This window comes from Coregonus clupeaformis, chromosome 23 (genome assembly GCF_020615455.1).
Source record: "Coregonus clupeaformis isolate EN_2021a chromosome 23, ASM2061545v1, whole genome shotgun sequence".
Classification (NCBI taxonomy): domain Eukaryota; kingdom Metazoa; phylum Chordata; class Actinopteri; order Salmoniformes; family Salmonidae; genus Coregonus; species Coregonus clupeaformis.
In genome coordinates this window covers 58,167,478-58,192,116 of record NC_059214.1, presented here as the reverse complement: position 1 = coordinate 58,192,116, position 24,639 = coordinate 58,167,478, and the positions used below count along the sequence as shown (strand labels likewise).

At 43.6% G+C, this 24,639-nt stretch overlaps 1 protein-coding gene across 2 annotated transcripts in view; it reads right to left on the bottom strand.

The window, feature by feature from the left end:
- LOC121549961 (partitioning defective 3 homolog) overlaps positions 1-24,639 on the bottom strand; it is a 439,443-nt gene that overhangs the window by 116,118 nt on the left and 298,686 nt on the right. For both annotated transcript variants that reach the window (XM_045206775.1, XM_045206776.1), the window contains exon 14: positions 8,007-8,166. In XM_045206775.1, the coding sequence (XP_045062710.1) occupies positions 8,007-8,166 (160 nt within the window). The remainder of the gene's footprint in view (positions 1-8,006; positions 8,167-24,639) is intronic.

Genomic DNA, 24,639 nt, shown 5'->3' with positions numbered 1-24,639 from the left:
CTGCAGGTCATTCACTAGGTCCCCCCGTGTGGTTCTGGGATTTTTGCTCACCGTTCTTGTGATCATTTTGACCCCACGGGGTGAGATCTTGCGTGGAGCCCCCAGATCGAGGGAGATTATCAGTGGTCTTGTATGTCTTCCATTTCCTAATAATTGCTCCCACAGTTGATTTCTTCAAACCAAGCTGCTTACCTATTGCAGATTCAGTCTTCCCAGCCTGGTGCAGGTCTACAATTTTGTTTCTGGTGTCCTTTGACAGCTCTTTTGGTCTTGGCCATAGTGGAGTTTGGAGTGTGACTGTTTGAGGTTGTGGACAGGTGTCTTTTATACTGATAACAAGTTCAAACAGGTGCCATTAATACAGGTAACGAGTGGAGGACAGAGGAGCCTCTTAAAGAAGAAGTTACAGGTCTGTGAGAGCCAGAAATCTTGCTTGTTTGTAGGTGACCAAATACTTATTTTCCACCATAATTTGCAAACAAATTCATAAAAAATCCTACAATGTGATTTTCTGGATTTTTTTCCCTCAATTTGTCTGTCATAGTTGACGTGTACATATGATGAACATTACAGGCCTCTCTCATCTTTTTAAGTGGGAGAACTTGCACAATTGGTGGCTGACTAAATACTTTTTTTCCCCACTGTATATATATATATATATATATATATATATATATATATATATATATTGTCAGTTTTTGTCCTTCATAATGAAGCCATGCATTCATGCAGGCTCTAGCTACCAGTCATCATGCTGTTAATCACACACCAGTAGCTATATTCATACTGAGGAGGTGACCTTGCTGTGTAGGTTCTCAGCATCTGTCCTCTTTCATGACTGTCATAGGAGACAGACCAGGCAATATGTCTCCTCCCAGGCTAAAATAACATGGGACTGAGATAACTGTTCCACAATACACTGTCACCTCTATATCTGTATATTTAAAATGTCCTCAGTGGTCAGAGTGAGGAATACCTGGGTTGTGTTCATTAGGACACACAACGGAAAATGTTTTAAAACAGTATACGGAAAAGGAAAATTTTCATTTCTGATTGGACAAGTCCAGGTAGTTCCTCCTTGTTTTGGTCATTTTTCTTCCTTTTGTGCCTAATGAACATGACCCTGCTGTCTGATATACAGAGTTTCATACACTTGTCGTTATTGATTTCAGTTTCAATCCAAGCGAAGAAGTAAACACCAGGCAGGCACATTAGCAAGAGGTCTGACTTTCTGACTGGCAGCAAGAAGTGCCTAACAATCATCTGCGTCATTAAGCGTTTATATTCTGAAGGTGTTTTTCTACAATGACTGCAGCCGTAATTCACCGACTAACACGCCGGTTGATGGATGAACACTACAATAGAAAGACTGCCTCGAAACAAACAAAGAAGGAAAAGAAAGAAGTATCTGGCACTCTCTCTCTGAGAAAGTAGTTGAGACGGAGATCTGAAGGTTTGTCAAGCCAGCATGCCAATAGCATCGTCCCCAAATCACCCCCTCTTTAACTTCCACTAACTTTTCTTTTTCTCTCATTTGCCACACTCTCACTCACACTTGCAGGAGGGAAAGCCGCCCTTGAAGTTTTGGGCACAGGGGAAGTTTTTAGAATTCCACCACCATCATCTAGTTCTAGAAACTGTTTGTGATCACAGCGGCATTCTGAAAGGCTGTGTCAGTGCCTGTCTCATAATAAGGCATCTGTGGCAACCGACGTCAGCGTAGGAGGAGGGGAGAAATGAGTGGGAGAGAGGAAGAGAGGGAGGAATGAGAGACAGAAGAGGAGAGGAGAAGAGAAGAGAGGAGCAGGGCCTATTGAGCTAGAGGTTTAATTAGCCATCAGATGGCTTTGACACCTTCTGTGATCTCCAGCGAGAAGGAGATCATTGGCAGAGTGGCACGGCACTGCTACTACTAGACAACATGGAGTTGAGAGAGCACGTCTACTGTAGACAATATGGAGATGAGGGAGCACTGCTACTGTAGACAGCATGGAGATGAGGGAGCACTGCTACTGTAGACAATATGGAGATGAGGGAGCACTGCTACTGTAGACAACATGGAGTTGAGAGAGAACGTCTACTGTAGACAGCATGGAGATGAGGGAGCACTGCTACTGTATACATCATGGAGATGAGGGAGCACTGCTACTGTAGACAACATGGAGTTGAGAGAGAACGTCTACTGTAGACAACATGGAGATGAGGGAGCACTGATACTGTAGACAGCATGGAGATGAGAGAGTACTGCTACTGTAGACAACATGGAGTTGAGAGAGCACGTCTACTGTAGACAACATGGAGATGATAGAATACTGCTACTGCTACTGTAGACAGCATGGAGATGAGGGAGCACGTCTACTGTAGACAACATGGAGATGATAGAGTACTGCTACTGTAGACAACATCCAGACTCTGTCGTAGCCGGCCGCGACCGGGAGACCCATGGGGCGGCACACAATTAGCCAGCGTCGTCCAGGGTAGGGGAGGGAATGGCCGGCAGGGATGTAGCTCAGTTGGTAGAGCATAGCATTTGCAATGCCAGGGTTGTGGGTTCGATTCCCACGGGGGGCCAGTATGAAAATGTATGCACTCACTTAACTGTAAGTCGCTCTGGATAAGAGCGTCTGCTAAATGACTTAAATGTTAAATGTTAAATGTTAAACATGGAGATGATAGAGTAATGCTACTGTAGACAACATGGAGATGAGGGAGCACTGCTACTGTAGACAACATGGAGATGAGGGAGCACTGCTACTGTAGACATCATGGAGATGAGGGAGCACTGCTACTGCTGACAACATGGAGATGAGGGAGCACTGCTACTGCTGACAACATGGAGATGAGGGAGCACTGCTACTGTAGACAACATGGAGATGAGGGAGGACTGCTACTGTAGACAACATGAAGATGAGGGAGCACTGCTACTGCTGACAACATGGAGATGAGGGAGCACTGCTACTGTAGACAACAAAGAGATGAGGGAGCACTGCTACTGTAGACAACACAGAGATGAGGGAGCAATGCTACTGTAGACAACATGGAGATGAGGGAGCACTTCTACTGCTGACAACATGGAGATGATAGAATACTGCTACTGCTACTGTAGACAGCATGGAGATGAGGGAGCACGTCTACTGTAGACAACATGGAGATGAGGGAGCACTTCTACTGCTGACAACATGGAGATGAGGGAGGACTGCTACTTTAGACAACATGGAGAGGAAGGAGCACTGCTACTGTAGACAACATGGAGATGAGGGAGCACTGCTCCTGTAGAAAACATGTATATGAAGCAGCACTGCTACTGTTACTGTAGACAACATGGACTTGAGAAAGCACTGCTACTGTAGACAACATGGAGATGAGGGAGCACTGCTACTTTAGACAACATGGAGAGGAAGGAGCACTGCTACTGTAGACAACATGGAGATGAGGGAGCACTGCTCCTGTAGAAAACATGTATACGAAGGAGCACTGTTACTGTTACTGTAGACAACATGGACTTGAGAAAGCACTGCTACTGTAGACAACATGTAGATGAGGGAGCACTGCTACTGTAGACAACATGGAGATGAGGGAGCACTGCTACTGCTAACAACATGGAGATGAGGGAGCACTGCTACTGTAGAAAACATGGAGATGAGGGAGCACTGCTACTGCTAACAACATGGAGATGAGGGACCACTGCTACTGTAGACAACATGAAGATGAGGGAGCACTGTTACTGCTACTGTAGACAACATGGAGATGAGGGAGCACTGCTACTGTAGACAACATAGAGATGAGGGAGCACTGCTACTGTTACTGTAGACAACCTGGAGATGAGAGAGCACTGCTACTGTAGACAACATGGAGATGAGGGAGCACTGATACTGTAGACAACATGGACTTGAGAAAGCACTGCTACTGTAGACAACATGTAGATGAGGGAGCACTGCTACTGTAGACAACATGGAGATGAGGGAGCACTGCTACTGCTAACAACATGGAGATGAGGGAGCACTGCTACTGTAGAAAACATGGAGATGAGGGAGCACTGCTACTGCTAACAACATGGAGATGAGGGACCACTGCTACTGTAGACAACATGAAGATGAGGGAGCACTGTTACTGCTACTGTAGACAACATGGAGATGAGGGAGCACTGCTACTGTAGACAACATAGAGATGAGGGAGCACTGCTACTGTTACTGTAGACAACCTGGAGATGAGAGAGCACTGCTACTGTAGACAACATGGAGATGAGGGAGCACTGCTACTGTAGACAACATGGACTTGAGAAAGAACTGCTACTGTAGACAACATGTAGATGAGGGAGCACTGCTACTGTAGACAACATGGAGATGAGGGAGCACTGCTACTGCTAACAACATGGAGATGAGGGAGCACTGCTACTGTAGAAAACATGGAGATGAGGGAGCACTGCTACTGCTAACAACATGGAGATGAGGGACCACTGCTACTGTAGACAACATGAAGATGAGGGAGCACTGTTACTGCTACTGTAGACAACATGGAGATGAGGGAGCACTGCTACTGTAGACAACATAGAGATGAGGGAGCACTGCTACTGTTACTGTAGACAACCTGGAGATGAGAGAGCACTGCTACTGTAGACAACATGGAGATGAGGGAGCACTGCTACTGTAGACAGCATGTAGATGAGGGAGCACTGCTACTGTAGACAACACGAAGATTAGGGAGCACTGCTACTTTAGACAACATGGAGAGGAAGGAGCACTGCTACTGTAGACAACATGGAGATGAGGGAGCACTGCTCCTGTAGAGAACATGTATATGAAGGAGCCTGCTACTGTTACTGTAGACAACATGGACTTGAGAAAGCACTGCTACTGTAGACAACATGGAGATGAGGGAGCACTGCTACTGTAGAAAACATGGAGATGAGGGAGCACTCCTACTGCTAACAACATAGAGATGAGGGAGCACTGCTACTGTAGACAACATGGATATGAGAGAGCACAGCTACTGCTGACAACATGGAGATGAGGAGCACTGCTACTGCTATTGTATATAACAAAGATGAGGAGCACTACTACTCCAAGACAACATTGAGATGAGGAGAACTGCGTCCTGCTACTGCTAGACAACATGGAGATGAGGGAGCACTGCTACTGTAGACAACATGGAGATGAGGGAGCACTGCTACTGCTATTGTATATAACAAAGACGAGGATCACTGCTACTGCTAGAAAACATGGAGATGAGGAGCACTGCTACTACTACTGCTAGACAAGATGGAGATGAGGGAGCACTACAACTGTAGACAACATGGAGATGAGGGAGCACTCCTACTGCTAACAACATGGAGATGAGGAGCACTGCTGCTGTAGAAAACATGGAGATGAGGGAGCACTCTACTGCTAACAACATGGAGATGAGGACCACTGCTACTGTAGACAACATGAAGATGAGGCAGCACTGTTACTGCTACTGTAGACAACATGGAGATGAGGGAGCACTGCTACTGTAGACAACATAGAGATGAGGAGCACTGCTACTGTTACTTAGACAACCTGGAGATGAGAGAGCACTGCTACTGTAGACAACATGGAGATGAGGGAGCACTGCTACTGTAGACAACATGGACTTGAGAAAGAACTACTACTGTAGACAACATGTAGATGAGGGAGCACTGCTACTGTAGGACAACATGGAGATGAGGGAGCACTGCTACTGCTAACAACATGGAGATGAGGGACACTGCTACTGTAGAAAACATGGAGATGAGGGAGCACTGCTACTGCTAACAACATGGAGATGAGGGACCACTGCTACTGTAGACAACTGAAGATGAGGGAGCACTGTTACTGCTACTGTAGACAACATGGAGATGAGGGGCACTGCTACTGTAGACAACATAGAGATGAGGAGCACTGCTACTGTTACTGTAGACAACCTGGAGATGAGAGAGCACTGCTACTGTAGACAACATGGAGATGAGGAGCACTGCTACTGTAGACAGCATGTAGATGAGGGAGCACTGCTACTGTAGACAACACGAAGATTAGGGAGCACTGCTACTTTAGACAACATGGAGAGGAAGGAGCACTGCTACTGTAGACAACATGGAGATGAGGGAGCACTGCTCCTGTAGAGAACATGTATGTGAGGCCTGCTACTGTTACTGTAGACAACATGGACTTGAGAAAGCACTGCTACTGTAGACAACATGGAGATGAGGGAGCACTGCTACTGTAGAAAACATGGAGATGAGGGAGCACTCCTACTGCTAACAACATAGAGATGAGGGAGCACTGCTACTGTAGACAACATGGATATGAGAGAGCACAGCTACTGCTGACAACATGGAGATGAGGGAGCACTGCTACTGCTATTGTATATAACAAAGATGAGGGAGCACTGCTACTGCAAGACAACATTGAGATGAGGGAGAACTGCTCCTGCTACTGCTAGACAACATGGAGATGAGGGAGCACTGCTACTGTAGACAACATGGAGATGAGGGAGCACTGCTACTGCTATTGTATATAACAAAGATGAGGGATCACTGCTACTGCTAGAAAACATGGAGATGAGGGAGCACTGCTACTACTACTGCTAGACAAGATGGAGATGAGGGAGCACTGCTACTGTAGACAACATGGAGATGAGTGAGCACTGCTACTGCTAGACAACATGGATATGAGGGAGCACTGCTACTGCTGACAACATGGAGATGAGGGAGCACTGCTACTGTAGACAACATGGAGATGAGGGAGCACTGCTACTGTAGACAACATGGAGATGAGGGAGCACTGCTACTACTACTGCTAGACAACATGGTGATGAGGGAGTTGGAAAAGCTAGGTCTACTCTGAGAGGAGGAAGGGATGAGATATAGGGGACATTGAGAAAGGGGAAGAGAGGAGAGGGAGAGAGGAGAGAATGAGAGGGGGAAAGAGGAGAGGTAGAGAGGGGAAGCGAGCAGAGGAAGAGAGGGGGAGAGAGAAGAGGAAGAGAGGGGAAAGAGGAGAGGAAGAGATTGGGAGAGATGAGAGGGGGAGAGAGCAGAGGAAGAGAGGGGGAGAGAGCAGAGGAAGAGAGGGGAAAGAGGAGAGGAAGAGAGTGGGAGAGATGAGAGGAGAGAGCAGAGGAAGAAATGGGAGAGAGCAGAGGAAGAGAGGGGGAGAGAGGAGAGTAAGAGAGGGGGAGAGAGCAGAGGAAGAGAGGGGGAGAGAGGAGAGGAAGAGAGGGGGAGAGATGAGAGGAAGAGAGTGGGAGAGATGAGAGGGGGAGATAGGAGAGGGGGAGATAGGAGAGGGGGAGAGAGCAGAGGAAGAGCGGGGGAGAGAAGAGAGGAAAAGAGGGGAAAGAGGAGAGGAAGAGAGTGGGAGAGATGATAGGGGGAGAGAGTAGAGGAAGAGAGATGGAGAGAGGAGAGGGGAGAGGCTGGAGTAGCTAGGTCTAACTCAGAGGAGAGGACAAGAAATGGGAGAGAAGGGAAGAGAGAGGGGGTATGGTGGGTAGTGGGGGTGGAGTGTGAAGAGGTGGGGTCGGGTGGGGGTGTCAGGCTCCCCCAGCTGTGTCAGAACGTGGCTCCATGGCAGTGGGGTCGATACAGAGATGACAGGAGGTGACTGGTTAAGGACTGAATTGACTGGCGGAACTGGAGCTGAACTGGACCCGGAACGGAATGAGAATTGACCTGAAATCGTGTAGGGTGAGAGTGAAGGGGGGATGAATCGAGGATGACATTATCCCCCTGATTATGGATCCACAACATCCACGGTGATGAAGGAGGAGTGAGAACGGGAGGGGTGAGGAAGATGGAAGAGGTGTGAGGTCAGCTGACTCAGAGAAAAATAAATGCTGTCGCTCTCGCTACCTCACTTTCAATCAAGGTGCAATAATTAGAATTATAATATATTCAAAGATATTCGGCCAATCTTGGTACAGGACAATGGCTTCAAAAACAAATATTTTACCATTTAGCTTAAACCAACGCGTTTCGGCGAATGCCACCATAAATTCAGGTGACTCACCCATCATGCGCGGTCCCATCATGACATTGCGTGGTGGCATGGAGGGCTGGTCGTCCATGCCCTCTATGGTCCCATACATGGAGTGGGAAATGTGGCGCTCATGGTCATCCAGAGGGTCTGTCAGAGGCTGCTCCTGCACCGGTGAGCTTCCTGGAGCCTCCTGAAGAGGGACAGAGAGAGAAGAGAGGGAAAGAGACAAGCGAGGGGAACGTCAAACCCTTGATGCAAACCAAGTCTCAAGTCTCAAACAAGGCTCATACTGGCAATACTGTCTCCGCACATTGACTCGGTACCCCCTGTATATAGCCTCGTTATTGTTATTTTATTGTGTTACTTGTTATTATTTTTTACTTTTGTTTATTTGGTAAATATTTTCTTAACTCTTTCTTGAACTGCATTGTTGGCTAAGGGCTTGTAAGTAAGCATCACACGGTAAGGTCTACACCTGTTGTATTTGGCGCATGTGACAAATAAAGTTTGATTTGATTTGATGGCCACTTCAAACATACAATACAATCTTTCACTGATTTGCATGTAGGAACACCAGTAACAAAGGCGATTTCATCTTCCAGTCAACAGACAAGGCTAGTGCTCCCAGTCAGATAAAATAGCATGGATTTCCCATAGATGTAAACACAGCTGCCTCATCCAGTGAGCCTCAGTAAATGGCAAATTACTTTTGCTCAGCAGTCAATGTATTGCGAACCGGCCACTCGATACACGTGTCACTTTTAACACAACACCATTACTGAGTGACATAAATGACATTATAGGGCTTTAGCTTGGACCTAATAAGAAAAACTAGACCTAATGAGTCTTGTGTATCTAGTCATCAATGTTAGGGGAGAGTGAGGTAAGTTGAGAAATGTTATACATTCAGCTTCACTCCAAATGTACATTTTAGTCATTTAGCAGACGCTCTTATTTAGCGACTTACAGTTAGTGAATGCATACATGTTTTTTTTTTTTTTTCATACTGGCCTCCTGTGGGAAACAAAACCACATCCCTGCCGGCCAAACCCTCCCCTACCTTGGACGACGCTGGACCAATTGTGCGCCGCCCATGGGTCTCCAGGTTGCGGCCGGCTGCGACAGAGCCTGGACTCGAACCAGGATCTCTAGTGGCACAGCTAGCACTGCGATGCAGTGCCTTAGACCACTGCACCACTCGGGAGTGCAAATATAGTACTCTTTCTAACAAAGATATCTATATATATTTCAGAATGTTGTGTATCCCTGGAAATAATCAGAATTAATGTTAACATTACAGTTTTAAAAACATAGCTTGTCCAAAAAAAGTGGTTTATTGGCTGGGTATGGGGTAAATTGAGCTGCCTACAAATGTTTGTACTGAATGAAATATTACCACTACCTTTTAAAAACCATGTCTATCGTTATTTCCCAAACACAATTCAACACAATCACTTTTTTTGTGTTTTAATTATTTGAAGTATATTTCAACACCTAACAAACACTTTGTACTTTTTTAAACACTTTTAACATAAGCCAGGCCCTGTACGCATGGGAAGAAAACACTTCAATTCGCTCAACTTGCCATAGGCTCAACCATTGGCAATATAGTCCAAATGTTGACTATATTAGCCCACACAGCTACAAGGATAAGTTTAGGACCTCATATTGAAGCTTATAGAGACCACAACTGATGTATAGAACAATCTTAAAAGTATCTACTTTGGTTTAGATACAAGCATCATGAAACCTCTAACATAATAAATTAATTTGACTTGGTGAAAATCTGTTTTTTGGACCTAACTTGCTTACCACTTTTTCCATGTGGTTTCTTCCTTCACAGACTCCATGAAATGATGACCTCTTCCTAAATATTTGGTCAAATTATACATTTTGTGTATGGTTTCCTAGAAACAAGGGTGGCTCAACTTACCACTTTAGCTCAACTTACCCCACAGCCATGCTGTCCTTGTCAACAGGCTGTATCCCAAATAGCTCCCTTTTCCATACATAGTGTGCTACTGTTGATCAGGACCCATAGGGCTCTGGTCAAAAGTGGTGCACTATGTAAGGAATAGGGTGTCATTTAGAACACAAACAGTGTAATAGTGTAAAAGTGGTGGGAATGTTATGTGATGCATTATGGGCTCCAGAGAATAACAGAACATTTCCCACCAACAGATGAGAGAGAAAGAGAAAAGAAAGAAGAAGAGAGATAAAATAGTATTGTTTGGCAGTCACCTGCGAGGGAACCACGTGCGACTGGTTAGAGAACAGAGCCTGTTCCAAAGAGAAGAGCCGGGCCCTGTTTACACACACACACACACACACACACACACACACACACACACACACACACACGCACGCGCAAACACACACACAGAGTCAATACTTCTTTATGCCCAGGGATACAGGAGGAGTTACCCCTCCAACAGATCTGTTACAGATTCCTTCCAGGCAGAGAGTGAGAGAGAGAGAGTGAAGCGAGAGAGAGAGAGAGAGAGAGACAGACAGACAGAGAGAGAGAAAGAGAGAGAGACAGGCCCTACAGAACCCAGCTCTGAACTGAGCCCAGACCTGCAGAGATGGATGTATCATGACACAACCCTGACCACAGGCCAAAAGCAACAGAAACCAGAGAAGAGGAGATTCTTCAGGAAAACAAATAGAAGAAACAAATGTGAGAGGATTGTGGAGGAGGAAAGACCCATGCTGTCTATAGGACCAGACCGGTGCCGTTGTGTCGGCTCTGTAGTCTGCTGGGGTAGCACAGCCGTGCCGTGTCTGTATGGTGACGGCTGGGTCAGGCGGGGGAGAGACTTATCATGGTCTGTCTGTTTAATATAAATGTAGTTTAATGAAGTTGGGAGCTGAGGACTTTATCTAGCCTCGGTTTGATAAGAGCACAGCGAAGGGAATGATTGGCAGTGGCGCGCAAAGGAATGGGTTAACGCAATTACAATCAGTTCTAATAAAGCCGTGTCCAGGATGAATTGGGCTCAATAAGGTTTCAATGGTATAACAGAGGATTTATTGTATCGGTTTTACTCTCTTGTTTTTTAATCTGGTGAGAGTGGGGTCTGGGGAGGCTTATAAACATACTGTCACATGCTGAGAAAAGGGCTGACTTTTCAGAGTTAATGAATAACGTATGCACAGATCTTAGAGAGGAGAGAGAGAATGAGAACTGATTAAACAGGCTCAATATCTAGTGTAGCATGCGAGTGCCTGTGTGTGTGTGTCTGTGTGTCTGTGTCTGTCTGACTGTGTGTGTGTGTGTGTGTGTGGGTGGGTGTGCTTGCGCACCTGCATAAAGGTGTCTATGTATAAGTGTGTTTGCATGTGTGTGTGTGTGTGTGTGTGTGTGTGTGTGTGTGTGTGTGTGTGAGGGAGAGTTTGAGTGAGTGAGTGAGTGAGTAAGCCAGTGTGCTTTTTAGTGGTATTACCAGCAGCTCTCATCAGCTCATCATCTCTTAATCTCTCTTAATCTACTCATTTCCAGACTGCATTATCCTGCTGTGAAGGAAGGCTACTGATTCACCCACAGAGAGCTTCTTCAGGAGTTCCTCAAATTCCCACTGGATGACACACACACACATACACAGACAGAGAAAAGTCGCACGTTGATGACAAGGCAGTGTGTTACTCTAAAGTCCTTGCCTGTACATGTATGGTTTTACGGTTTGCCCTTAGCCTGCTTATGTGGCCATAATCCAGTCAACTTTACCCATGATGCTGTTAGTAATTACATTACTTAAGCTGCAGCATCCTGCCCACCTTTGGACCGACCAACCAACACACCTACCAACCTAAGCCTCCAGTGGCTACCTCCATCTCATTAGTTTCCCTTCATCCCTTCATCTGCCTCAAGCCTTATCCTCCCAGGTGTTCCCTCTCTCCATCTCTACCTCCTCTGCATTCAACACCACTGCTCGTGTTTCCAGGAGATTGCCATTCCCCCTGTCTGTATTGATTGTAAACATTGTACTGTATGTGACTATAGCTGGGTACAGAGAGCGAGTTTAAGGGAAATAAACAGTGTTCAGGTTGTATGAAAAGCTGTATACATGTCTTCAAACTAAAATACATATTGTTGTGTGTGTGTGTGTGTGTGTGTGTGTGTGTGTGTGTTCAAAGTGATCATGGTAAAGAATGAATAGAATAACCTCTTTTGAATTCATACAGAACAGAGTTGAACTTAAATGAGCTCAACTGAGAGCTAATATAACACTTTACCCTTGCAATTCACAGTTGCACTCAGCTACGCCACTAAACCACCTGATTCAATAAATTATTCTCTGAATTGGACCAATTGAGTTTCCGTCGCTGGTCCTAAATGAGTTAGTCTGCTGGTACCAGCTGGGGTTGAATTGCCCTGCAGTAGGTGGAGAGTTGTGTTTCTGTAGTCCCACTATCTACTATCCCACGTTTACACAGTTCATAATAAAGTGTAATCTCCCATCATGCAACACTCCCTCCCGTCTCTTTCTGTTAGCCTCTAACATGAATCATTCTGATCTACTATGACATCACGCTAAGTGGTTGTCATGATCCCAATGTCATCATCTAATGGGGCCTCAATCACTCCCCATAACATTACATTACAGCGTTAAGGGAAAGGTCAGACGCAAATTTACCTCTCTCTTTTCTTTCTCTTTCTTTCTCTATCTCCGTCTCTCGCTCTCTCCCTCCCCTCTCTCTCTCTCCCTCCCTCTCTTAATTTCCCCCCTCTTTTCTTTGAGGAATGCATCTAAATGCATTAGTCTCGTAAGACTGCGTCCCCGTCCCCGTCCCCATCCACAGCAGACGGACGGTCAGCTCAATGCTAATAAAACCATAGTTTACTGGACCAGGCTGATTCAGACTGATTGATCTCTCTCTGAAGCCCTATTGATCAGGCCTGCTCTCCTCTTGTCTCCATGGTTGTGGTTCTTCTGTTAGCCAAGCCACTTCCTTCAAAATGTCAACTCACATCAACGATCCAGTGCTGAATCCCATCTGGACATGTCTGGACAGTCATTGGTATGCAGAAAGGGGCAGTTCATGTCCTGCTACGTAAGGGCCTTTTTCCATTAGCTCCCCTCTTCAATGTAAGCTCAATTGTATTCTGTACAGTATCTGTAATACACAGCATCAGGGTGGAAAGAACAGGGCTACATCAGCAGGTATCCTGTCCTCTATTCCTTCATGTATGTCATGCAGCAACATGATAGGAGCGGAGTGGCTAGGTCTCCTTTACCCATTCTACCCTGATGTAGTGGGGATGCATTCCAAATGGCATCCTATTCACTTTACTTTATAGTGGAAAGTAGTGCACTATATATACATATAATAGGGTGCCATTTGGGACGCACACTTGCTGTACTGTAGCTCATCTATAATGCAGAGGGCATCTGAATCCTCCCATTACCAGATGATGGCACAGTGCTTCCCAGTGGACCTGACTGGTCTTGACCAGTAAGTGAAGCTCCTCATAGCCTTCAAAGGGAGAGAGGCCTATGCTTTGTCCAATAATTTGTACACAGGTACATTTGGTGTACAATCCTATGCTGTTGAGAACAATGGATTTATGTTCAATGGGGCACACGTTAGCATAACACTAATCTTAATTAAGTTCAGCTAGTACTTCCTTGATTCTCTCCCTTTCAAAATATATATATTTTTTCATTTTGTGCTTACTCAACATGACCCAGCTTACAGAGAGTGTGTGGTATAGCCTAACGATTACCCACAATGCATCATTCAGGTCGTTTGAATAGAATAGGCCAGTGTAGCAGTTTCTTCTTCCAAATGATATTTACATAATTGAGAGAAAGACTGTTTCCGAAAGGCTTTCATGTGGTCAAGAGAAGGAAATGTTTTACATATATTTTTTCTGTTCTGCCTCCAGGGATACTGGACTCTGCTGAGACACGCAGAAACTAAAGAAAGTGAAAGTTAGAAATAGAAATATCTTAATTTCAATAAATGAAATGAAACAATTGGGGAGAGGGGGTAGAGTAGCATCCTAAGGCTGTATGTTCCACCTCATTAATTTACATAAGCAGCACGTCCCATACTGTGGGCCTGCCTATTTTAATTACCACAGTTTAAAAATAGTACAATAGGAATGGTAAGTAAAACATAGCACAGAGCAGAACAGGTGAGGTTTAGAAAACATATTGCTAACCTAATATGAAGGCTGCCTCAACTCTAAAAGTGTGCAGGTCAGGTCCTGGCCGTTCTGCCACCCTAGGTGAGGCCAAAAAATGGCCGCCCCTACAAGAATAGTCCCAGTAAGCAAAATTACGTTGAAAAGACATCTAAAATAGATATTTTTCCAGACGTTGAAGCTATGTTTAATTTAGGTTCTGAATGAAAGGTGAAAATAAGTATTTTCCAGACATTGAAATCAGGTACATTTTCGGTTCGGAAAGAAAGTTGAAAATAGGTATTTTAAGGACGTTGAAAATACATATTTTGCGGCCGTTGAAAATACATATTTTCCGGCCGTTCAAATCAGGTTCATTTTCGGTTCTGAATGAAAGTTGAAAATATGTCATTTATAAACGTCTATGTTTGGGCCAAATCAAGGCTGGTCCAGACCGGACAAAATCTGAACCAAACATAGACGTCTATGATTGTTTCAGATTTGGTCGAGACCAGACCAAAAAACAACGTCCGTGGACGTGGAAATCAAGTCAAGTCCGGATCAGACCAAAAAAAGACGTCCAAAAGGAGTCAGCGTTGGTCCGTGCTTACTGAGGCATAGTCTACAGCAGGGATGGGCAACTTCAGTCCTCGGGGGCCGGAGTTGTGTCATACTTTTTCCCCATCCCTAGTCAACACAGCTGATGAAACTAATTGCTTTCCAAATATCATGATTAGATGATTATTGCTGTCAGATGTGTTAGCTGGGGCAGTGGCAAAAGTGTGACACCAATCAGTCCCCAGAGGACTGGAGTTACCTATCCCTGGCCTACAGTGTCGCCAGAAATTTAATTTTAGGAATGCCCATCTATGTGGTAGGCCTACCATTTGGAAAACACCAATAAAAAAGACAGCCGGTCCGGACAGAACCATAAAAAGACATCCAAAAGACATTGGCGTCGGTCCGTGCTTACTGGGGTGTAGCCTACCATGTGGCCTGCAATGGAATTTTATGAATGCCCATCCATGTGGTAGGCCCACCGTTTGTAAAACAGGCCGTTGCATTGGCTTTATTAGTCCTGATTCCTGTGACTAATCAATTTAGCTATTTAAGCTCTGAATATCAGCTACCCAACTTTATCAGGAGGAGATATCCTGAACCTATTTACACTGTGTTTACATAGCGGGAAATGCAGAAGTATTTATTTTTTCCGCTATGATCAGCTCATAAAACATTTATGGATAAAAACTTGAAACCACTGATCATGACAATTTAGCCCACGGGATGAAACTCCTGGACAGCAGTTGTGAGTATCCTGATTGTCCATTCCATATTGTCCATTTTACTTTGACCTGTCCTGTTTTTAGGATATGTTGTTTGTTAACATGTCAGCGCAATTTTTTATTTGATTGGGTGCCATTTAGGTTAGGCTATTTGATCAGAGAAACCTGCATGATGTAAAAAGTTCCCGTCTCATTACATTGTCATACATTTTATCTCCAGCCTGTAGGCTACAGAAAAGGCCACATACTCTTTCTACCATATACTATATCATCTATATGATTTATGTTATATAATTATTTGATGGAATGTGGAGCGCTGCAGCGATGCATCTCTCCAACAGCACCCTGGAGAGGCAGGCTGAGAATGGACAAGATAAATATTTTGAATCCCTGCCTTTGACAAAGTGGCCACTGCTTATCATAGGGCGGCATCAGCACTCACCTAAAAAGCCCATATGCCACTGGTTGAGAGAAATTGTCATTGTTTTTGGGCAGAATTATGTGAGGTTTTATGTGTTGTTGTTGGAGGTGTGTCTTTGTCAGTTTAGCTCAGAAAATGCCCTCGTCAATCTGCCGGCATAGGTGGCGGCATAATCCTGCCTAATGAGCGGGCCGGCCCTGGTGCTGGTTGCTTTTGGCAGACTTTTGTCAAGTTTGGCTTGTAAAGCACCTTGGTGAGGCTGGCTTGGTAAGCTGTTATGATCAATGTAGTGATTTAGTTCCAGAGTGCTGTCGCACAAAACAACAACAAAAGAAAGCTGACAATTAGAACCAGGAAAGGGAAGGCAGAGTGTGGCAGGTTGCCAGCTCACCGACACAACAGTGCGCACGCACAGATGCACACACGTTCGCTGTGATACATTTTACATCAGCTACAAAAATTTGGGCAAAACGAAGAACTGGAAAGCATGTTCTAAAATAAGTGAGTGTGTTTATAGTTCTGGAAGGCAATACATATCTAAATAGGAATCAGACCTTTCTCAATTCAAAAGCAGTAGACAACTTTCCATCAAAATAATGTCCATGGAGAAATAATATTTTACATTTACATCATTTAGCAGACGCTCTTATCCAGAGCGACTTACAAATTGGTGCATTCAACTTATGATAGCAAGTGGGACAACCACGTTTTTCATTTTTATGGGGGGTGGGGGAAGAAGGATTACTTTTATACTATTCCAGGTATTCCTTAAAGAGGTAGGGTTGTGTCTCCGGAAGGTAGTCAGTGACTCCGCTGTCCTGGCCTCGTGGGGAAGCTTGTTCCACCATTGGGGTGCCAGAGCAGCGAATAGCTTTGACTGGGCTGAGCGGGAACTGTGCTTCCGAATATCAACAAACTCTAACCCCAAACCCCTCAAAAGTGTTTTTGTGCTGGTACCAATCCCAGACTTCAGTCAGCAGCTCTGATTTCCCGCCAAATTACGCTGTAGGCAGTGGGAAATTACTCTCACAAGCCTCTCCATCACATGAACTAAATACTTTTAGACAAGTATTAACTTGAGGTGAACAACAACAACAAGCATTTCTCAGAGACACGTTGACGTCAGCTCTAACTGTTGCTTTCTGAGGAAGATAATGATAATTGGATAAGCATGATAATATGAGGATATACATTCATTTATATGAGCAGTGCCAAACGCATGAGGGCTTTACAAAAAAAATGCTTTGATGGCACACAAAAGCCTGCACACACACACAGAGAGAGAGACTGCAGTGGCTCTGTTGTCCTGGTGTGTAAATGAAATTGAAGATGCAAGCATTACATGTTAATAACAAAAAGCTCATCCATGTGAAATAAACAACTATTCGCAACTTTATTATATTGAATATTGACTTCCATTTGTGACTTTGAATAAAGGTCATGCAATGTTCAATTAATTAAATCTATTTTTATTTGGTGACGCGACGACACACATCATTATAAAATGACATAATTAATACCAAAGGAACATGAATAGGACGAGTTCATTTTAAAGTGCTGATAACAATTAATTGAATTGAATTGACTTTCCAAGAATGTAATTGCATTGAACACATGACAATATATTAATAGAAGACCTGAGAAATTACAAAGTCAGTGTTCCAAATCTATTCCCTATGTAGTGCAGTTATTTGGACCAGGGCTCATAGAGCTGTGGTCAAAAGTAGTGCACTACATAGGGAATAGGGTATTTGGGATGCTACCAAAGTCTTTGAAGCATTGAATTAATTTTAATGCATCAAACATACATTTCCAATGACCAATCACATTACTTTAATATGTGTATACTTTAATATTTGAGAAGTACACTTCCTCAAATACAGTGGGGAAAAAAAGTATTTAGTCAGCCACCAATTGTGCAAGTTCTCCCACTTAAAAAGATGAGAGAGGCCTGTAATTTTCATCATAGGTACACGTCAACTATGACAGACAAAATTAGAAAAAAAAATCCAGAAAATCACATTGTAGGATTTTTAATGAATTTATTGGCATATGATGGTGGAAAATAAGTATTTGGTCAATAACAAAAGTTTCTCAATACTTTGTTATATACCCTTTGTTGGCAATGACACAGGTCAAACGTTTTCTGTAAGTCTTCACAAGGTTTTCACACACTGTTGCTGGTATTTTGGCCCATTCCTCCATGCAGATCTCCTCTAGAGCAGTGATGTTTTGGGGCTGTCGCTGGGCAACACAGACTTTCAACTCCCTCCAAATATATTCTATGGGGTTGAGATCTGGAGACTGGCTAGGCCACTCCAGGACCTTGAAATGCTTCTTACGAAGCCACTCCTTCGTTGCCCGGGCGGTGTGTTTGGGATCATTGTCATGCTGAAAGACCCAGCCACGTTTCATCTTCAATGCCCTTGCTGATGGAAGGAGGTTTTCACTCAAAATCTCCCGATACATGGCCCCATTCATTCTTTCCTTTACACGGATCAGTCGTCCTGGTCCCTTTGCAGAAAAACAGCCCCAAAGCATGATGTTTCCAACCCCCATGCTTCACAGTAGGTATGGTGTTCTTTGGATGCAACTCAGCATTCTTTGTCCTCCAAACATGACGAGTTGAGTTTTTACCAAAAAGTTATATTTTGGTTTCATCTGACCATATGACATTCTCCCAATCCTCTTCTGGATCATCCAAATGCACTTCAGACGGGCCTGGACATGTACTGGCTTAAGCAGGGGGGACACGTCTCGCACTGCAGGATTTGAGTCCCTGGCGCGTAGTGTGTTACTGATGGTTGGCTTTGTTACTTTGGTCCCAGCTCTCAGCAGGTCATTCACTAGGTCCCCCCCGTGTGGTTCTGGGATTTTTGCTCACCGTTCTTGTGATCATTTTGACCCCACGGGGTGAGATCTTGCATGGAGCCCCAGATCGAGGGAGATTATCAGTGGTCTTGTATGTCTTCCATTTCCTAATAATTGCTCCCACAGTTGATTTCTTCAAACCAAGCTGCTTACCTATTGCAGATTCAGTCTTCCCAGCCTGGTGCAGGTCTACAATTTTGTTTTTGGTGTCCTTTGACAGCTCTTTGGTCTTGGCCATTGTGAAGTTTGGAGTGTGACTGTTTGAGGTTGTGGACAGGTGTCTTTTATACTGATAACAAGTTCAAACAGGTGCCATTAATACAGGTAACGAGTGGAGGACAGAGGAGCCTCTTAAAGAAGAAGTTACAGGTCTGTGAGAGCCAGAAATCTTGCTTGTTTGTAGGTGACCAAATACTTATTTTCCACCATAATTTGCAAATAAATTCATTAAAAATCCTACAATGGGATTTTCTGGATTTTTTTTTCTCAATTTGTCTGTCATAGTTGACGTGTACCTATGATGAAAATTACAGGCCTCTCTCATCTTTTTAAGTGGGAGAACTTGCACAATTGGTGGCTGACTAAATACTTTTTTGCCCCACTGTATGTGCCTGTCCTAGTTATCAGTCGGAACTATGGAATGACTGAAGTGACCGTTCTAGAACAAGTTCTATTCTGTAATCAAATCAAATGGTATTTGTCACATGCTGCGAATAAAAAAAGTGTAGACCTAACCGTGAAATTCTTACTTACCAGCCCTTTCCCAACAATGCAGTTAAAAAGTAAGAAAGACTGCAAATAGATAAAAAGAAAACAGCAACACAATAAAATAACAATAACAAGGCTATATACAAGGAGTACCGGTACCAAGTCAGTGTACTTGGGTACGAGGTAGTTGGGGTGATTGATTGAGGTAATATGTACATGTAGGTTTGGTTAGGTGATTGATTGAAGTACTACAGTTGAAGTCGGAAGTTTACATACAACTTAGCCAAATACATTTAAACTCAGTTTTTCACAATTCCTGACATTTAATCATGGTAAACATTCCCTGTCTTAGGTCAGTTAGGATCACCACTTTATTTTAAGAATGTGAAATGTCAGAATAATAGTAGAGAGAATGATTTATTTCAGCTTTTATTTCTTTCATCACATTCCCAGTGGGTCAGAAGTTTACATACACTCAATTAGTAGTTGGTAGCATTGCCTTTAAATTGTTTAACTTGGGTCAAACGTTTCGGGTAGCCTTCCACAAGCTTCCCACAATAAGTTGGGTGAATTTTGGCCCATTCCTCCTGACAGAGCTGGTGTAACTGAGTCAGGTTTGTAGGCCTCCTTGCTCGCACACACTTTTTCAGTTCTGCCCACACATTTTCTGTAGGATTGAGGTCAGGGCTTTGTGATGGCCACTCCAATACCTTGACTTTGTTGTCCTTAAGCCATTTTGCCACAACTTTGGAAGTATGCTTGGGATCATTGTCCATTTGGAAGACCCATTTGCGACCATGCTTTAACTTCCTGACTGATGTCTTGAGATGTTGCTTCAATATATCCACATAATTTTCCTTCCTCATGATGCCATCTATTTTGTGAAGTGCACCAGTTCCTCCTGCAGAAAAGCACCTCCACAGCATGATGCTGCCACCCCCGTGCTTCACGGTTGGGATGGTGTTCTTCAGCTTGCAAGTGTTCCCCCCTTACCTCCAAACATAACGATGGTCATTATGGCCAAACAGTTGTATTTTTGTTTCATCAGACCAGAGGACATTTCTCCAAAAGGTACGATCTTTGTCCCCATGTGCAGTTGCAAACCGTAGTCTGGCTTTTTTATGGCGGTTTTGGAGCAGTGGCTTCTTCCTTGCTGAGCGGCCTTTCAGGTTATGTCGATATAGGACTCGTTTTACTGTGGATATAGATACTTTTGTACCTGTTTCTTCCAGCATCTCCACAAGGTCCTTTGCTGTTGTTCTGGGATTGATTTGTACTTTTCGCACCAAAGTACGTTCATCTCTAGGAGACAGAACACGTCTCCTTCCTGAGCAGTATAACGGCTGTGTGGTCCCATGATGCTTATACTTGCGTACTATTGTTTGTACAGATGAACGTGGTTCCTTTAGGCATTTGGAAATTGCTCCCAAGGATGAACCAGACTTGTGGAGGTCTACAAATTATTTTCTGAGGTCTTGGTTGATTTCTTTTGATTTTTCCATGATGTCAAGCAAAGAGGCACTGAGTTTGAAGGTAGGCCTTGAAATAAATCCACAGGTACACCTCCAATTGACTCAAATGATGTCAATTAGCCATTCAGATGCTTCTAAAGCCATGACATCATTTTCTGAAATTTTGCAAGCTGTTTAAATGCACAGTCAACTTAGTGTATTGTAAACTTCTGACCCACTGGAATTGTGATACAGTGAATTATAAGTGAAATAATCTGTCTGTAAACAATTGTTGGAAAAATTACTTGTGTCAAGCACAAAGTAGATGTCCCAACCGACTTGCCAAAACGATAGTTTGTTAACAAGAAATGTGTGGAGTGGTTGAAAAACAAGTTTTAATGACTCCAACCTAAGCGTATGTAAACTTCCGACTTCAACTGTTTGTACATGTAGGTAGGGGTGAAAAGCAGAAAATCTGGGTAGGTCATTTAGCAGACGCTCTTATCCTGAGCGACTTACAGTTAGTGAATGCATAAATGTTTTATTTTTATTTTTATTTATTTTTTCATACTGGCTCCCCGTGGGAAACGAACCCACATTCCTGCCGGCCAAACCTTGGACGACACTGGACCAATTGTGCGCCGCCCATGGGTCTCCCGGTCGCGGCCGGCTGCGACAGAGCCTGGACTCGAACCAGGATCTCTAGTGGCACAGCTAGCACTGCGATGCAGTGCCTTAACTGTTCAGCAGTCTTATGGCTTTGGGGTAGAAGCTGTTCAGGAGACTTTTGGTCCCAGACTTCGGGCTCCGATACCACTTGCCGTGCAGTAGCAGAGAGAGAACAGACTGTGACTTGGGTGGCTGGCGTCTTTGACAATTTTTTGGGCCTTCCTGTGACACCGCCTGGTATAGATGTACATGATGTCAGGAAGCTTGGCCCAGTGATGTACTGTACGCACTACCCTCTGTAGCGCCTTGCGGTCGGATGCCGAGCAGTTGCCATACCAAGTGGTGATGTCACCAGTCAAGATGCTCTCAACTGTGCAGCTGTATAACTTTTTGAGGAGGTTACAATGTGAGAGGCACTTGGTAATGATGATATATATATATATATATATATATATATATATATATATATATATATATATATATATATATATATATACTGTCCATATTGTATGTCTCAATACCATCTATGTCAGGGTAATATGTATCTCCTCTCTCATGATGTAACCTTGTTTTAAATACATATTGTTCTAGAATAATGTTCAGGGTCATATATCCACTTTCACACACACACACACACACACACACACACACACACACACACACACACACACACACACACACACACACACACACACACACACAAAGAATAAACAAAATTCTAACATCATAACCTTGTTTTGAACACCGAAGGCCAGAGAGGTAGAAAAGCCCATCATTAGAGTATATCTTAACCAAAGGCCACTAGCTGTCACTGAAAATAGTCTGGCTACTCTGAATAAGACAGAGCACTGTAGTCACGAGGACTCCAAAATAACCAGGCTGCATACACTCGCACGCACTCTTCCTTCATAATGAGATGAATGTGCCTGTCAGGAGTATTCCTCTCATCTTTACGCTTATTTACTCAGTGTATATACATTAGCGTCATCCCTAAGTAGACTTGAGGCTGTAATCGCTGCCAAAGGTGTTTCAACAAAGTACTAAGTTAAGGGTTTGAATACTTATTTAAATGTGATTTCAGTTTTCTATTTGTTATACATTCGCAAAATATTCTAAAAACCTGTTTTCACTTTGTTATTATGGGGTATTGTGTGTAGATTGATGGGGGAAAAAAATATATATATATATATTTAATCCATTTTAGAATAAGGCTGTAATGTAACAAAATGTGGAAAAAGTCAAAGGGGTCTGAATATTTTCCGAATGCACTGTATATATTCCATGACATAGACTGACCAGGTGAATCCAGGAGAAAGTGATGATCCCTTATTGATGTCACTTGTTAAATCCACTTCAATCAGTGTCGATGAAGGGAAGGAGACAGGTTAAAGAATGATTGTTAAGCCTTGAGACAACTGACACATGGATTGTGTATGTGTGCCATTCAGAGGGTGAATGGGCAAGACAAAAGATTTAAGTGCCTTTGAACGGGGTATGGTTGTAGGTGCCAGGAGCACCGGTTTGTGTCAAGAACTGCAACGCTGCTAGGTTTTTCAAGCACAACAGTTTCCCGTGTGTATCAAGAATGGTCCACCACCCAAAGGACATCCAGCCAACTTGACACAACTGTGGGAAGCATTGGAGTCAACATGGGCCAGCATCCCTGTGGAACACTTTCGACACCTTGCCCCGTCAAATTGAGCCTGTTCTGAGGGCAGAAGGTGGAGGTGCAACTTAATTTAGGAAGGTGTTCCTAATATTTGATATACTCAGTGTATCTACTACCATAACCTGTTCAAAGGCACTTCAATCTGTTGTCTTGCCCATTCACCCGCTGAATGTCACACATACACAATACATATACTCTATATACAGTTGAAGTCGGAAGTTTACATACACTTAGGTTGGAGTCATTAAAATGCGTTTTTCAACCACAAATTTCATGTTAACAAACTATAGTTTTGGGAAGTCGGTTAGGACATCTACTTTGTGCATGACACAAGTAATTTTTCCAACAATTGTTTACAGACAGATTATTTCACTTTTAATTAACTGTATCACAATTCCAGTGGGTCAGAAGTTTACATACACTAAGTTGACGGTGCTTTTAAAAAGCTAGGAAAATTCCAGAATATTATGTCATGGCTTTAGAAGCTTCTGATAGGCTAATTGACATCATTTGAGTCAATTGGAGGTGTAGCTCAGTTGGTAGAGCATGGCGCTTGCAAGCCGGGGTTGTGGGTTCGTTTCCCACGGGGGGCCAGTATGAAAAATGTATGCACTCACTAACTGTAAGTCGCTCTGGATAAGAGTGTCTGCTAAATTACTAAAATGTCAATGTACCTGTGGATGTATTTCAAGGCCTACCTTCAAACTCAGTGCCTCTTTGCTTGACATTAGGGGAAAATCAAAAGAAATCAGCCAAGACCTCAGACATTTTTTTTTGGGATTGGGGCACTTCACAAAATAGATGGCATCATGAGGAAGGACAATTATGTGGATATATTGAAGCAACATCTCAAGACATCAGTCAGGAAGTTAAAGCTTGGTCGCAAATGGGTCTTCCAAATGGACAATGACCCCAAGCATACTTCAAAAGTTGTGGCAAAATGGCTTAAGGACAACAAAGTCAAGGTATTGTGGGCAGAACTGAAACAATTTGTGCGAGCAAGGAGGCCTACAAACCTGACTCAGTAAAACCAGCTCTGTCAGGACGAATGGGCCAAAATTCACCCAACTTACTGTGGGAAGCTTGTGGAAGGCTACCTGAAACGTTTGACCCAAGTTAAACAATTTAAAGGCAATGCTACCAAATACTAATTGAGTGTATGTAAAATTCTGAACCACTGGGAATGTGATGAAATAAATAAAAGCTGAAATAAATCATTCTCTCTACTATTATTCTGACATTTACCATTCTTAAAATTAAGTGGTGATCCTAACTGACCTAAGACAGGGAATTTCTACTAGGATTAAATGTCAGGAATCCAGAAAAACACATGTCAAAATGTTATAAATTGATTTGCATTTTAATGAGGGAAATAAGTATTTGAGCCCCTCTCAATCAGAAAGATTTCTGGCTCCCAGGTGTCTTTTATACAGGTAACGAGCTGAGATTAGGAGCACACTC